Source organism: Schistocerca serialis, chromosome 8 (genome assembly GCF_023864345.2).
Source record: "Schistocerca serialis cubense isolate TAMUIC-IGC-003099 chromosome 8, iqSchSeri2.2, whole genome shotgun sequence".
NCBI classification, from domain to species: Eukaryota; Metazoa; Arthropoda; class Insecta; order Orthoptera; family Acrididae; genus Schistocerca; species Schistocerca serialis.
In genome coordinates, this window is record NC_064645.1 from 61,517,984 (window position 1) to 61,534,354 (window position 16,371).

The window sequence follows — 16,371 nt, forward strand, 5'->3', positions numbered from 1 at the left end:
GCAGCCTCAGTAGGCCAGGCTTGAAAATGAACCTATTAGGTTTCGAAACTAATCACCTACTGAATATTCCAACTGTTGACAGAAACATTAATAAATGCTTTAAGGAAAATCACTGATGATGGTTGATGTTGAGAGGATATAAAATGCAGACAGGCTACAGCAAGAAAAGCAGCTATGAAAGAGAAGAATTTGTTAACATCGAATACAAATTTAAGTGTGACACAGTGTTTTCTGAAGATCTTTGTCTGGAGTGTACAGAAGTGAAATGTGGATGATAAGCAGCTGATACAAGAGGAAAATATTAGCTTCTGAAATGGAAGGATGCTGGAGACGAGATGTGTAGACTGTGTAACTAAAGAGGAGATATTGAATTGACTGAGAAAGAAAGAAATTTACCACACAAATTGACCAAAAAAAAAAATCTGTTAATAGGTCACATCCTGTGGCATCAAGAAATTGTCAGTTTGGTACTGGAAAGAAATGTGGAGGGCAAAAATTGTAGAGGAAGACTTACAAATGAAAACAATAAACATGTTCAAATGAATTTAGGTTGTAGTAGTTATTTGTATATAAAGGGTAAGATTATCCATCTTTGTCTCTGGTATAGCACAATTTTCTTGCATGGCAAGAAAAGAAAATAGTACTTAAGTCAGCATTCCTTCAGAACAGACAACGAATTCAAATCAAGAACAGCTCTGAACATGAGTAAATCAGAAGTAGATACCTTTGGTGTTGTAAAGCAATTTAAATCACTTGATAAAGGCAAGTCTTCTGGTCCAGATTATACACCAATCAGATTCCTATCACGGTTTGCTGATATAACAGCTCAATACTTAGCAATCACAACCACTCATGCAACAACTACAAATGATCTGTATTTAAAGAGTGAAAGTTGTAGGCATAATACTCATACACAACAATGGAAATACAAGTAATCTGCTCAATTAGAGACCCGTATCACTGACATCAATTTGCAGTAGGGCTTTGAAACATATACTCTATTCAAATATAATGAATTATCTCAAAGAAACTGATCTGTTGACACACAGTCAGCACTGATCAGAAAATACTATTCTTGTGAAATACAACTAGTTCTTTATTTACACAAAGTAATGAGTGCCACTGAGAGGGGGCCTCAAACTGACTCGACAGTTCTAGTTTTCCAGATGTCTTCTGACATCATTCCTCACAAGCAGCTTCTAAACAAATTGCACACTTATGGAGTATTGTGTCAATTGTGTGGCTGGAGAACTGATTTCTTGTTAGAAAAATCACACTTCATAGTGTTGACAGAAACTCATCAAGTAAAACAGAAGTGAGATCTGATCTTTCCCAACGAAGCGTTATATGCCCTCTCCATTCCTAATTTACATAAATGATTCTGGAAACAACCTGAGCAGCACTCTTAGATCGTTTGCCAATGATGCTGTCATTTATCATCCATGAAGTCATCAGAAGGTCAAAACCAATTGCAAAATGATTTAGACAAGATATCTGTATGACGCAAAAAGTAGCAATTGACTCTAAAGAGTGTGTGGTCATCCACATGAATACTAAATGGAATCCATTAAATTTCAGCTATGCAAAAGTCACAGAAATCTTTAGAGCGTAAATTCGACTAGATACCTAGAGATTACAATTACAAACAACTTAAATTGGAATCACTTAGATAATGTGGCAGAATGTTTAGAAGATGCAACAGGTCTAATGAAGAAACTGCCTACACTATGGCAGTCCATCCTCTGCTAGAGTATTGCTGTGCTGTGTGGGAATCTTATGAAATTGATTGACGGAGGACATTTAAAAACTTCAATGAAGGGAGCTCATTTTGCATTAATACATAATATGGGAGAGATTCTCATAAATATGAATTACAAACAACTTAAATTGGAATCACTTAGATAATGTGACAGAATGTTTAAAAGATGCAACAGGTCTAATGAAGAAACTGCCTACACTATGGCAGTCCATCCTCTGCTAGAGTATTGCTGTGCTGTGTGGGAATCTTATGAAATTGATTGACGGAGGACATTTAAAAACTTCAATGAAGGGAGCTCATTTTGCATTAATACATAACATGGGAGAGATTGTCATCAATATGATAAGTGAATTGGTGTGGCAATCATTAAAACAAGAGCTTTTGCATAGTGCTGAGATCTTTTCATGAAATTTCAATCACCTATTTTCTCCTATAAATGTGAATACATTTTGTTGATGCCTACCTATGTAGGGAGGAACAATGACTGTAATAAAATAAGAGAAATCAGACCTCACAGAGAAAGATTTCAGTATTTGTTTTTTCACATGTGCTATTCAAGAGTGGAACATTAAAGAAACAGTCTGAAAGTAGTTGGATGAAGCCTCTGCCAAGCAGTGTGAATTGATGTATTGACTGCCATACGATCTGTATTTTGGCATTGTTATTTAGCATGAATCACTGTTAGCCCATCAATTAGTTTTTGCATTTTGTATCAGATATAAACTTTATGTATGCCTGTGTGGCTTTGCCACAAGATTTTCTGTTTTATCCATGTCTGTCACTTGCATTAGTGTGTGTATGTGTTGTTTTTAACTGCCTGGTTGAAATTGGCTAATAGCATATATAAGAGAGATGAGTACCTCCCAACTTATAGTTTGAATAACCTGCTGTTCCTCTTTCTGAATAGCCTGCTGTTCCTCTTTTTCCAAACTTGCCCCACATAATCCTGTCATTAACAAAGAAGGAACATACAAGGGTCAAAAGTAATGTTTTATAATTTGCTGCTTCAAGTGTTTCTATCTACAACACTAGGAATTTTGTTTACTGAAGCTAGGTACTGGCCATTCTCTCTCCTTATAATCTGACAGTTTCAAGTGAATTTTCCTTTGTCATCAGTCTTCTGACTGGATTCATGCATCCTGCCTACTGCCACTAAAAGTAATGTTTGCATATTCAGACACAATGAAAGAGCAACAATTCTTATGTTTGCTTTACTTCTTATAACAAAGATTTAGGATGGAACTCAATCTTTTTTTAAAAAAACATGTAGCTTTACACCAACATTTTTGTACGTCACAACTGTCTTAAGAAAACAATTTCCGATTTTTGTGTCTTCATACTGACCTGAACAGTTTTAGTGCAAACATCTGTGATTTTGTCATAAGGTTTAGCACTAAAAGGAAATCGTGGTAACTGAAATCTACTTGTCTTTGCTGAATGGAATATAATCCATATATATCCTATTTTCAAAAGTGTCAATAATCGGCATTCCAGCCAAAGATGGTGGAGTTGGCAGTCACGTGTGTGAGGTGTGTGTGTGTGTGTGTGTGTGTGTGTGTGTGTGTGTGTGTGTTTTACTGATGAAGGCTGTGGCTGAAAGCTTTACATGAGTGTCTTTTAATTGCGCCTCTCTGCAACCTGATGTGTCTTCTTTATGGTAAGAAGCAATCTCTCTTTTCTTACATTGTTGATATTCCTACCAGGAGTTTACATTGTTTGAATATGTCTGTTTCTGCAAAATTCTTTGCCTGATTTCAGAGACACACATATCTGAAATACGTATTTTTAGGTCCCTTCTATGATGTAAAAAGTCTGTATTTGTTTCCATATTAAAATACCAAAAGTTTAGAAACACATTGGTGATAAAAGAGAAACAAAACAAACACAAATTAACTCTTCTGCTGCTGATGATGTCCTCTTCGCGTTCTGCAGACATCCATAGCACTGTAGGAAAACCCAAGTGGTGCGCATATACATGTCCACAACACCTAGGACACAGTGTAGCAGGACGTGTATACACACCCACAGCAGCACAAGGGTTAATCATGTTTATAAATATCTACAACGAGAGAGACTGCCAAATAAAAGCAATGTGTGTGTGTGTGTTGATGCGTACTTATTTGGATACTTATGTTCAATTGTTTGTTATTCATCTTTTATTTTTAAGTATGAGGACTTCCACTTTGTGAAATACAGGAGTAAGTTTTCTGTTGGTGGTTGCATTACTTTTAATCACTTGAATTTAATGTGAGTGCCAATAAACTATACCATCACATGTAATTTTCCTCTTTTGGGTATATTACTAAGTTGTACTGCTAATGAAATAATGCATTTCTTACCAATATAAATATATAAAAAAGACCACAAGGAAGTAGCACAGATAAATCATACAGTGCCACATATGCCTCTTTAGCTGACCACGATTATGAATCTCAGTTGGATCGTATACTCCTGTATTTCCAGTTGGCACTTTCATATACCTAAAAATGAACACAAAAATCAATTTGATTGAGGTTATCATTTCAACAAAACAGATTATCATGTTTCACATTTTTTCTAAAGATAAGCCTAATGGAGTCTGTCTTATGAGGATGTGATCTGATGATGTATGGTTTGTCTACACCAAGCAAAAGGAAGCAGAGATTACAATGTAGAAATATTTAAAAGAGATCAATAATAATTCATACAACATTGATGCTTTGTTTTCTGAATGCACAAACATGACAACAGAAGAGGTTCTTTACCAAATCAATGAGGCTTATAAGGGTAAAAACAGTTACTGAATCAGTGAGTTGCAGTTGCGTGTAAGATTATTCACAATTGGGAGTGCAGATGGTTGATGAAGTAACCATCAAACGTGACTGAGTAATGGGTAAAAAAGGTGATAGAGTGACCAGGGAAAACATATATCAGTACGTGAAACTCAATCTCCTCTCAGCTCAGCATTTTGAATGTTCAACTAACTTTCAGTGTCCTTAAAAGGCGGAACATGAAAAAGAAAGAACTTTTATATTTAAAATAATATCTACCATTTTAATGAAATAACACTAGTTAATGATTTAGCATTTATCTTGCACTGATAAGAATAAATAATAACTTCAGGGGGCACAATATCTTAGAAAAATCTGAAGAATTCAATTTCCTGTGTGTTTTCTCAAATTTCACAAATTCAGAACTTATATGCTGTACGCAATTATATGTCAACACAAATCTTGCAAATGCAGTACTGCCTAAAACTTCCAAAATTAATAATATCCTATTCAGTCCATTAGGAGTACTAACCACTCTCACTACATGTCTCTTTGCAGGTATTTCATTAAAACTCTATAATGTAGTATCTTTGTGTGTGTGTCTCATAAAAGAAAGAAAGAAGGAAGGAAGGTTAGGGTTTAATGTCCATCCCCCCTCCCTTGGCAAGGTTGTCAGAAACAGAGAACAAGCATGGATTAGGGAGTGAAATCTGTTGTGTTCTTTCAAAGAAACCATCACAGCATTTGCCTCAAGTATTCTAAGAAAAGCTAAACCTGGATGGCCGGATGGGGATTTGACAAGGTGTACTCCAAAACATGAGCTCATTGTCTCACCAATGTGCAATCTCACTCTGCACATGTCTCATAGTTTTCAATGCTTTCATTACACCACAGGCAAATGTGCTTGTGAGTTATAATACTGTTAATTTGAAGAAGGCAAATGCCAAATATGGCTTTTGGTGAGCAATGTTTAAATCAAGTACAAAATTGATTGATTAAAACACTCTCAAGGTGGTTATGAGTTGTGGAAGGTGAGTAACATTCCAAGATCATGCTTTTTAGCAGATCAGTTGGACATGGGACAAATTGCAGCAAAGTTTGTTCCTCATCTCTTCAACAATAACATAGTGTGATAATGAAATTTGCGCAGAACAAAAAGTATGTGGTTGGCATGTAGTTCAGTGCTGTGATGACAATCAATGTTCACTATCACCAAAACTTTCTTCTGCAAATGCAATTTTTTCTGTGCTCAGCCGCATTGTAATTATGTTGTTGTGGTGCTTATCACATTCTGCTATTTTAGAAATACTATTCTGTAGTGGTGGAAGTAGAGAGGGGAGAGGGAGATAGCCAGCTGGAGCAGGTAAAGGGAAGTCGCAGTTGCAGGAGTCAATCTGCTATCAAGTATCGACCATCGACTATCTCACTATGAGATCACACTGTATCGACGTCTGACATGTGTACACCTGCTAACATGAAGAATGCTGTTTTTGTGTACTCTTGTTTTTCTTATATTCACCAAAGTGTAGGAAGTGTGTTAATTCACAAAATGTTTTCTGTTACATGTGTGGCAAGTTTACAACTAAGTCTCAGAGACATCCCATTGCAACAATCGTGAAAAAGCCATTGAATTTTATTTTGAATCAAAGGTACACGAATTGTTGTTCACGTTGCTCCTGCTATTTAGGAGGCTGGCTGCATGTAACCCACCCATCTACGCCATTTGCCATAATACAGTTGCGGAGGAACCTAGAGACCACATTACAGATTGCTACTTTTGTTTAACAAAAGTAGAAGGAATCTCAAGTAAATCGAAGCACACAATTTCTCGTACAAATTTGTAGTCTGCAAATCGCCCTGTTCCACATTCTGATTCTCGCCCAGTTCCAAAACCACCAACAGAATGAGCACTGCAAGATGAAACAGACTGTGGTAGTGACAAACCAACAGATCATGAAGATCTCGAGTAAATGCCATCTGCAGCACAGCTACAACCACAACCATTGTCAAGGCAGAACTGAATGATCTTGTAAGAGATCTAAATCTTTCGAAGAGGCAAGCAGAATTACTTGGGTCTCACCTTCAAGAAAAGAACTGTTACAACCAAACACTAGTATCACATTCCGTAAACAACAGCTTGATCTTTCCACTTTTTCTCAATGACAGAGGGTTTGGTATACTGTAATGACATAAATGGGCTGCTAACAAAATTTGGGATGATTCACAATCCTGAAAAATGGCACCTATTTATAAATTCCTCTAAGAGTAGTCTCAAAGCTGTTCTCTTACATAAGGGAAATGAGAAACCTACGATACAAGTGGCCCGTTCAGTTAAAGGAAATCTAGGAAAGCATGATTATATTCCTGAAATATACTGAATATTTGAATCACAAATGGAAATCTGTGGTGATCTCAAAGTTCTGGGACTAGTTCAGGGAATGCAGACTGGTTACACAAAATCATAATTGCTGTTTCTTGTGTCACTGGGATGGTAGGTCAAGGAAAGACCACTGTGCAGTCAAAGAGTGGCCTTTGAGAGAAATTTTCAATCCCGATTAAAAAAATCTGTTGCATGAATCCTTTGTTGACAAAGACAGTGTGCTGTTACCACCACTTCATCTGAAATTGGGCTTTTGAACAATTTTGTGAAAGCATTCAACAAATTTGGCTGGGGTTTTCAATTCTATAAATTTCCTGTGATTAGCACTGCAAAAATTAAAGAAGGAATTTTCTTTGGTCTCAGATCCAAGACTGAATGAAAGATGTACCTTTGAACAGTTGCTGACAGATACTGGGAAGTCAGCTTGGCTTGTTTTTAAAGATGTATTCTACAATTTCTTGAGAAACATAATGTCTGAGAAATGTGTCTGAAATTACATTTTCTTGATTTCCATCTTGATATCACCCCACCTAATCTCGGAGATGTGAGTGATGAACATGGTGAGCAATGTCACTAATATATCGCTGCCATGGAAAGACGATATACGGGAATATGATCGCCAAGCATTTGACGGATTACTTCTGAATGCTTCTACAAGAAGTTTCACCATCTACCTACAAACAGAAAGTTTCCAAGGAAAGTTTCTAACTTGTAGGCACATTTCAAGCTTTATTCAGCTTACTCATACTATTTTCATCTTATTTTATGTTTTGTGATACAAACAATTACTTTTCATGTAATCAGATGGATAAAAAATCTCCTTACCAAGTGATGGCAGAACACACACATATAAAAGAAGGTTATAATTAGGCAAGCGTTTGGAGCCAATGGCTCCTTTACAGGCAGAAGGGTTGGAGGGGAAGGAAGATGGGTGAGGGAAAAGGACTTGAGAGGTCTAGGAAAAGGGGTAGATTTAGGAAAACTGTGGGTCAGGGGAGACTTATCAGACAGGATGAGAAGAAAAGACTGATTCTTGGGGATTGCACCAGATGAGATTTGAATATTTTCAGATTTTCAAATTTCATCTGGTGCTGTCCCCAACAATCAGTCTTTCCTTCTCATCCAATCTGGTAAGTCTTCCCTGACCAGCGATTATGGGGCCACCATCTCCCTGATTAATATGGCGACATACATCCAACTGGGCTCTCCTGAGTTGTCACCTCCCTCTCAGTGTTTGGTCGACTATGGAAGCAGTTTCATTCCCCTTTGTGGGCAGTTCGTCATCCAGGTGATGTACAAACGTGTTCCCCAGCCCCTTACCCTCTTTGTCGTCGACCATCTATCGGCTTCGAATATTTTTGGCCTGGATGCATTTCAACTGTTTGGCTTTTCAATTTCTGATGTAATTAAGGTCGTTTCCATGGCTGTTCCTTTTCAGGACTTGGATGATCTGTGCTCCGCTTTTGTGTCGTCGTTTGCAATGGATCTTGGATGTGCTTCCGATTTTCAGGCGCACATTATACTTCGGCCAGATGCACAGCCTCACTTTTTCCAGGCCCAACCCCTTCCAATGGCCTTACGGCTGGCAGTCAAGCAGGAACTTGTTCGGCTCCAGGCCACTGGCATTCTGGAGCCTGTGACATACAGTGACTGGGTGACACCATTGGTGGTATAACGGAAACCCAATAGGTCCCTTCAGCTCTGTGGGGGCTTCGGTGCTAATGTCAATGCTCAGTCCCTTGTAGACACTTACCCCATTCCTCGACAGGAAGACCTTCTCGCCCAGCTTGCCAGGGGAGAGTACTTCTCAAAGATCAACCTGGCTGAGGCCTACCACCAGTTACCCTTGGATGCTGATTCCCAGAACATCTAGGTTATCAATACGCCTTTTGGATTGCACAAGTACAAGCGCCTTCCATTTGGTGTCTCTTCGGCGCCAGCCATTTTCCTGGAGCAGCTTACACAGCCTATCCCCACCTGCGTGAATTATCTGGATGACATCTTGGTCACCGGGCGTTCCCACCAGGAACATTTGCGAAACCTCAGTGCCTCATTTCACACTCTACAATCTGCAGGTTTAAGCTGTCGGCTGGAGAAGTGTAGTTTTTTTCCAACCAGAAGTGGAGTACTTAGGCCACTGACTTAGAAAAGATATCATTCGCTCTTCGGGTCATAATGTCGCGGCCCTTCCTCGTCCCAAGGACTTATCTGAACTCCAGGTGTTTTTGGTAAGGTTATTTATTACTTAAAGTTCTCACCCCAGCTGCCTCTGTTGCGCAACCCCTCAATCACTTGCGTCACAAAGGGGTGCCTTTTGATTGGACTCCTGCCTGTGACCACGCTATTCTCCATTTAAAGGCGATGCTGAAGTCCACCCCTTGCCTTAATCCCTTCTCTCCGGAACGCCCCTTGGTTGTGGCAGCTGATGCGTCAGCATATGGCATTGGCCTGTCCTCGCGCATCAGAATGCCGATTGCTCAGAACAGCCCATCACTTATGCATCTAAGACGGTGACCCCCCCCCCCCCCCCCCAACGGAAATACTCCCAGATTGAAAAGGAGGCATTGGTGATCGTGTTCACCATCCAAAAATTTCACACCTATCTCTTTGGGGCAAAGTTCACCCTCCTGACGGACCATAAACCCTTAGTTATGCTTTTTGGACCCCACTCTTACCTTCCAGAGCGGAGAGCTCAACGTCTTCAGCGCTGAGCATTATTTTTACGAAATTACGCTTACACCATCTGGTATAAGCCCACCACCCGCCATGCTAATGTAGACGCTTTGTCACACCTTCCAGCAGGCCCTGATCCTGTGTTTGACCACTGCACTGACGTCACACACTGCCCATGGACCGTGGCAGACATCCAACCCGCCCTGCTCCCGTACACGCGGGCCCACACAACCGCGCCGAGGGCTTAACGCTGAGAGGGCCGGGAGTGGGGGCCACCATGGAGGCCACACTCACGGTCCTGGCCTAGGTTCTCGCCATAGAGGGCCTGCCTCACACATTGGTCTCCTTCTATTCTGTCGAGGAGCTCCTGGAAGAGCTAAAAAATTAAGCAAATTCCAGTGTTACATTGTTGATTGTCTTCATTTAAACTTACGACTTGTCACCTGAATATGTTTTTTTTATATTTCATTTTATCTGTTTCTAATATTGTGTTATAATTTCATGTATTGACTCGTTCCATGACCATGGAGACTTCTCCTTAATTTGGTCCCAGGGAACAATAAATAAATAAATAAATAATGGCCCCCAATTCATGGCATCCTCCTTCCATGACTTGTGTCAGGCCCACGGTATGAAACATATCCGTTGCTTTCACATTGATTCCGCCCATCGGGATGCGCTGGACAGTCTGCCTCTTATGTATGGCTGCTACATTGCCACGGCTACACGCCGAGACCCTATCTTGTGGCAGGTTCTCTGATACATGGTGGCCCTCCTATATTACTCGTCGGATGCGGACCAATTTCAGCCCCTGGCACCACCTGTCCCACATGCTCTCCATGGTCGATGATGTCCATCTGTTGGTCACAGAGTCGGATGGCCATCGGGGTTGGTGACCCCTATGGATTTGCGGCATCAAGTGCTCAGTTTGTTACACTGCAGGCACAGGTATGTCCCGCATGAAAGTTTTGGCTCGCCGGCACATGTATTGGTCCAGCATCGATGGTGACATTGACCGCCTGGTCCGCGGGTGCGATGTGTGTGCGCGTCACCAGGCAAGCCCCCCTCACTGGTTCGCACCCTGGCCTGTGCCTCGCCGGCCCTGGGATCACATCCATCTCGATTTTGCGGGCCCGTTTTTGGGGTCCATGTGGTTACTTATTGTTGATGCCTACTCCAAATACCCATATGTCGTCCACATGGCGTCTACCACCATGGAGGCCACACTCACGGTCCTGGCCTAGGTTCTCGCCATAGAGGGCCTGCCTCACACATTGGTCTCCAATAATGGCCCCCAATTCATGACATCCTCCTTCCATGACTTGTGTCAGGCCCACGGTATGAAACATATCCGTAGCCCACCTTTCCACCCTTCCTCCAATGGCGCGGTGGAGAGGCTTGTCTGCACATTTAAACAACAGTTGACGAAAGCAGTTGACACATCTCCAACCACGTCGGCCCTCACCCCGTTTTTGAGTACCTATCGCACCACGCCAATTGATGGATATAGTCTGGTGGAGCTCCTCCATGGGCGACAGCTGCAGACCCTGTTCCATTTGCTGATTCTGTCCCCCTCCCGCCCCCACTCCCGGCCCTCTCAGCGTTAAGCCCCTGGCGTGGCTGTGTGGGCCCGCGTGTACAGGAGCAGGGCGGGTTGGATGTCTGCCACGGTCCATGGGCAGTGTGTGACGTCAGTGCAGACGTCGAAAGGGTTGGAGCACCGCTACCATAACCAGCTCCACCCGCGTGCCCCCGTGGGACTTCCACCACCGCCTCCTCCTCCACTACCACCTTCGGGTAAAGACATGGTCCTTGAGTCGCCGTTACTGCCCCTGGTTCCTGCCTCCCCGTGGGCCTGCCGCTGGCCCTCCCTGCCCCCAGATGGATCGGCGGCTCCCTCCACCACCTGGCCTCTGGGTCGGCTGTCACAGACACCTTGGACATCCCATCCTCCCTGCCGACGGCAGTTGATGCGCCGGTCTACTCCCATCTGCCGCCACCTCAGCACCGTCCAGGGCGTTCCACCCCTAAGCGCAAGATTCAGGAGGGAGGGATCTAGTACCGAGCGCCGCGGATTTCAAATCCGTGCCAGATGGCATGGACCTCAATTACCACTAGACGTATCTGCAGATCGTGCCATAAGACGTGGCTGCGCGTGCACGTTCCTGGCCTGTATATAACGTGAGGGGGCCACGGTAGGGCATGTGGTCTCAGCAGCCAATAGCGACGTGCCCTATTCTGTATTTAAGCACCTGCCTCTCATTCAGTGAGGCAGTCTGATATTCGTGAGAGTCTGTCGACATCTCCCCTACAGACAGCAAGTTTACTTTACTTTGTCGTGGATTCGTTAGGTTGTCGCTTGTGACCCCGTGCTTCTTGCGTGTTGTTAGTAAAGTCATGGTCGGTCGTCCATCATCATTCATGTCCGTCCTTTCAAATTCATTTGTTTGTTCGCGGGCCGCTCCCATTTGGTCCTGCAGCACTTAGTTCTTGGCAACCCCGCGACCGGAACACTCGCAGTTACAACACCAGCCCTGAATTGCTCTTCAACACTGGGAAGCAAGAAGGTGCTTAAAACATCAATGTAGGCCTGTGCTGTGATAGTGCCATGCAAAACAATAAGGGGTGCAAGCCACCTCCGTGAAAAGCACGACCACACCGTAACACCACCGCCTCCGAATTTTACTGTTGGCACTACACATTGTGGCAGATGAAGTTTAGCAGGCATTCGTCACACCCACACCCTGACATCGGATCGCCATATTGCGTACCATGATTTGTCACTCCACACAATGTTTTTTCCACTGTCCAGTCGTCTAATGTTTAAGCTTCTTACACCAAGTGAGATGTCATTTGGAATTTACTGGCATGTGTGGCTTATGAGCAGCTGCTCTACCATGAAATACAAGTTTTCTCACCTCCTGGCTAACTGTCATAGTACTTGCAGTGGATCCTGATGCAGTTTGGAATTCCTGGGTGATGGCCTGGATAAATGTCTGTCTATTACACATTACGACCCTCTTCAACTGTCAGCAGTCTCTATCAGTCAACAGACGAGGTCGCCTTTTTGCTTTTGTGCTGTATGTGTCCCTTCACGTTTCCACTTCACTATCACAACAGAAGCAATGGACCTAGGGATGTTTAGGAGTGTGGAAATCTCTCGTACAGATATATGAAACAAGTGACACCCTATCACCTGGCCATGTTTTAAGTCTGAGTTCCGTGGAGCATCCCATTCTGCTCTCTCACAATGTCTAATGACTACTGAGATCGCTGATATGTATCTGGCAGTAGGTGGCAGCATAATGCACCTAATATGAAAAACATATGTTTTTGGTCTTGTTCAGATACTTTTCATCACATAGTGTAAATCTGTGCGCATACCAGTATGAACTATGAACACGTCGTTTCCACCATCGCTAAGTTTAATGGAACTTTGTTTTATACTATACTTACTAAACATGTGTGTTGCAACTTAGTAATGTTTGGACTCATTCAGGAACTATAACACATTAATTTCTGTTTTGACTTACACACACATCAAAAAAAGTTTTGCATTACCTCAGTTCCAAGAGTTCCGGAACCTGTGCAGAAAACTGGAATAGAGATCAACCTAAACAACATTTCCACCCTTTTTATTGCTGATGAAAACCTCACACATTGCATGTTGTACCACCATACAGCGAGACCTCCAGAGGCGATGGTCCTGATTGCTGTACACACCGGTACCTCCAATATCCAGTAGCACATCCTCTTGCATTGATGCATGTCTGTATTCATCGTGGCATACTGTCCACAAGTTCATCAAGGCACTGTTGGTCCAGATTGTCCCACTCCTCAATGGCGATTCAGCATAGGTCCCTCAGAATGGTTTGTGGGTCACGTCGTCCATAAACAGCCCTTTTCAATCTATCCCAGGCATGTTTGATAGGGTTCATGTCTGGAGAATATGCTGGCCACTCTAGTCGAGCGATGTTGTTATCCTGAAGGAAGTCATTCACAAGCTGTGCACGATGGGGGTGCGAACTGTCATCCATGAAGATGAATGCCTCACCAATATGCTGCCGATATGGTTGACTATCGGTCGGAGGATGATATTCATGTATCATACAGTCACTACAGCGCCTTCCATGACCACCAGCGGTGTATGTTGGCCCCACATAATGCGACCCCAAAACAGCAGGGAACCTCCACCTTGCTGCACTTGCTGGACAGTGTGTCTAAGGGGTTCAGCCTGACCGGATTGCCTCTAAACACATCTCCGACAATTGTCTGGTTGAAGGCATAAGCGACACTCATCAGTGAAGAAAATGTGATGCCAATCCTGAGCAGTCCATTCGGCATGCTGTTGGGCCGATCTGTACCGCACTGCATGGTGGTGTGTTTGCAAAGATGGACCTCGCCATGGATGTTGGGAGTGAAGTTGCGCATCATGCAGCCTATTGCACACAGTTTGAGTCGTAGCAGGACATCCAGTGGCTGCACAAAAAGTATTATTCAACATGGTGGTGTTGCTTCAGGGTTCCTCTGAGCCATAATCCATAAGTAGCGGTCATCCATTGCAGTAGTAGCCCTTGGGCGGCCTGAGCGAGGCACGTCATTGACAATTCCTGTCTCTTTGTATCTCCTCCATGCCTGAACAACATTATTTTGGTTCACTCTGAGAAGCCTGGACGCTTCCCTTGTTGAGAGCCCTTCTTGGCATAAAGCAACAATGAGGATGCAATCGAACTGCGATATTGTCCGGTTAGACAAGGTTGAACTAGACAACATGAGCCGCATACCTCCTTCCTGGTGGAATGATCGGCTGTCGGACCCCCTCCATGTAATAGGTGCTGCTCATGCATGGTTGATTTCATCTTTGGGTGAGTTTAGTGACATCTCTGAACAGTCAAAGGGACTGTGTCTGTGATACAATATCCACAGTCAATCTTCAGGAGCTCTGGAAATCGGGGTGATGCAAAATTGTGTTTGATGTGTGTATTAAGCTCCACAACGAACATTTTCTGTTTCCTTTTATGGACTCATAGACAATTTTAATCTGTTGTTGAAGAAGTTAATTTGCCTTCAGTAAATGTGGTTGACACTAAAAAGAGGGTTACAGTGTTGAAAATGAGGTGGTCACAGCTCTGGTTGACTAAGTGCTACTGCGGCAGCAGCAATAGTGAAACCAACACCTTGACTGGTGAGGCAATTAACAAGTTCAATGCTGCAATAGTTGCAAGAGCTGGTAGCCATCCCAGAATTCTGCCATTTAATGAGGCTCAAGAAGACAAAGTTTATCAAAAATGCCTCATGCTGTATTTTCAGGCAACTGAGATTAAATGTCTGCATCATCAATGGGCCTTTTTGCTGTCTACAAATCGTCAGTTACATTTATGGACAGGGAAGTTTTGTGGAAACAACAATGTAACAAATCATACAAAATTGGCAGCTTTTACAAAATATTGTGAAATTTGTTATTTTTCCATTCCTGTACTAAAATCTAAATCTGAAGGCAGCACTTCACTGATATTCGTAACCGATACTTATTTACCGTATTTACTCGAATCTAAGCCGCACTTTTTTTCCGGTTTTCGTAATCCAAAAAACCGCCTGCGGCTTAGAATCGAGTGCAAAGCAAGCGGAAGTTATGAAAAATGTTGGTACATGCCACCACAACTAACTTCTGCCGTCAAATATATGTAGCGCTACGCAGGCATGCTTTGTAGGCACAAAGATAAATACTGGCGCCAAAACCTCTGCGTCAGCAAAAAAATTAAAAAAAAAAAGTTGAAGACGAGCTTTTTTTCTCCGCCGCGAGTTTCGACCACTGCATTTTCATACATTATCCAACGAAGTAAATACAAATTCCGTATTGTTCATCTACGAATGTAGCACAATTTCGGTGTACTATGAAAATCTGACTGGCAAGACTGTTTGGGATGTTTGTCAACATGGCCAACTCTACGTTCTGAATTTTTTCCTATCTATGAGAAGAGATGGTTGCTAATAGGAACCTGATGAAATTTGAATCACATACAGTATTCTCTTCACCATAAGAATAATACGAATATAAACATTTTGCCATGTATTCTTTCATGTTTGCTGCTATCTCATTTAAATCCTGTCTGCCAAATAAACTATGAAACTAGAGTGAGACAACAGCAAACGCGGAAGAATATACGTATCGTGTCATGTTTATATTCGTATTATTCTTATGCCTAATAGTGATAAAGTCAGAAATGAAGCACGGCAAGTGACTAGATTTTTAAATCTAAGATGACTAATTTCTGTGCAGAATTTGACGTAATAAGGAAGCGGCTGCAAAGATTTTCAAACAGAGAAAAATTTTCGCCCAACTCTCGTTCAGAATATGTTCTATCATACGCAGTCTATTATTTGATTCTTGTTGATCATTATCAAAGAAAGCAGCAGTGTAAGTAACAACAAATAGCAGTCTCGAGACGCGACAGGCCGTAAACATGCACTATCAGAATGCGACAAACAATGCATGACACAGTGCAGTAACGCATTTTCAGCTTAAGAGTGACGCAAACACCTATAACAAAGAAAACGGCACTTATCAGATCAAAGCAAAATAAGCAATCGATTCAAACCAGACGAAGCACGTGAAAAAGGAAGGGCACCCGTATAAATACGGAAGGAGCGCCTGACGCATAGCAATAGGTACGTGGTAAAGCTTAACTGCTAAGCTTACGACTCGAACCAAACTACTTTAGCTGTATCATCATTCATTCGACCTAAATTGTGTCTCATATTACAATGGACCAACTTTGTTTCGATTTGGAGGTGCGGCCTACAACTTT

General features: G+C 42.3%; 1 protein-coding gene across 1 annotated transcript in view; it reads right to left on the reverse strand.

Annotated features, from left to right (window-relative positions):
- Positions 1–16,371, reverse strand: part of LOC126416468 (protein cornichon homolog 4) — an 89,293-nt gene that overhangs the window by 13,109 nt on the left and 59,813 nt on the right. Inside the window, exon 4 of the mRNA XM_050084205.1 lies at positions 4,099–4,239. Coding sequence (XP_049940162.1) covers positions 4,099–4,239 — 141 coding nt within the window. The remainder of the gene's footprint in view (positions 1–4,098; positions 4,240–16,371) is intronic.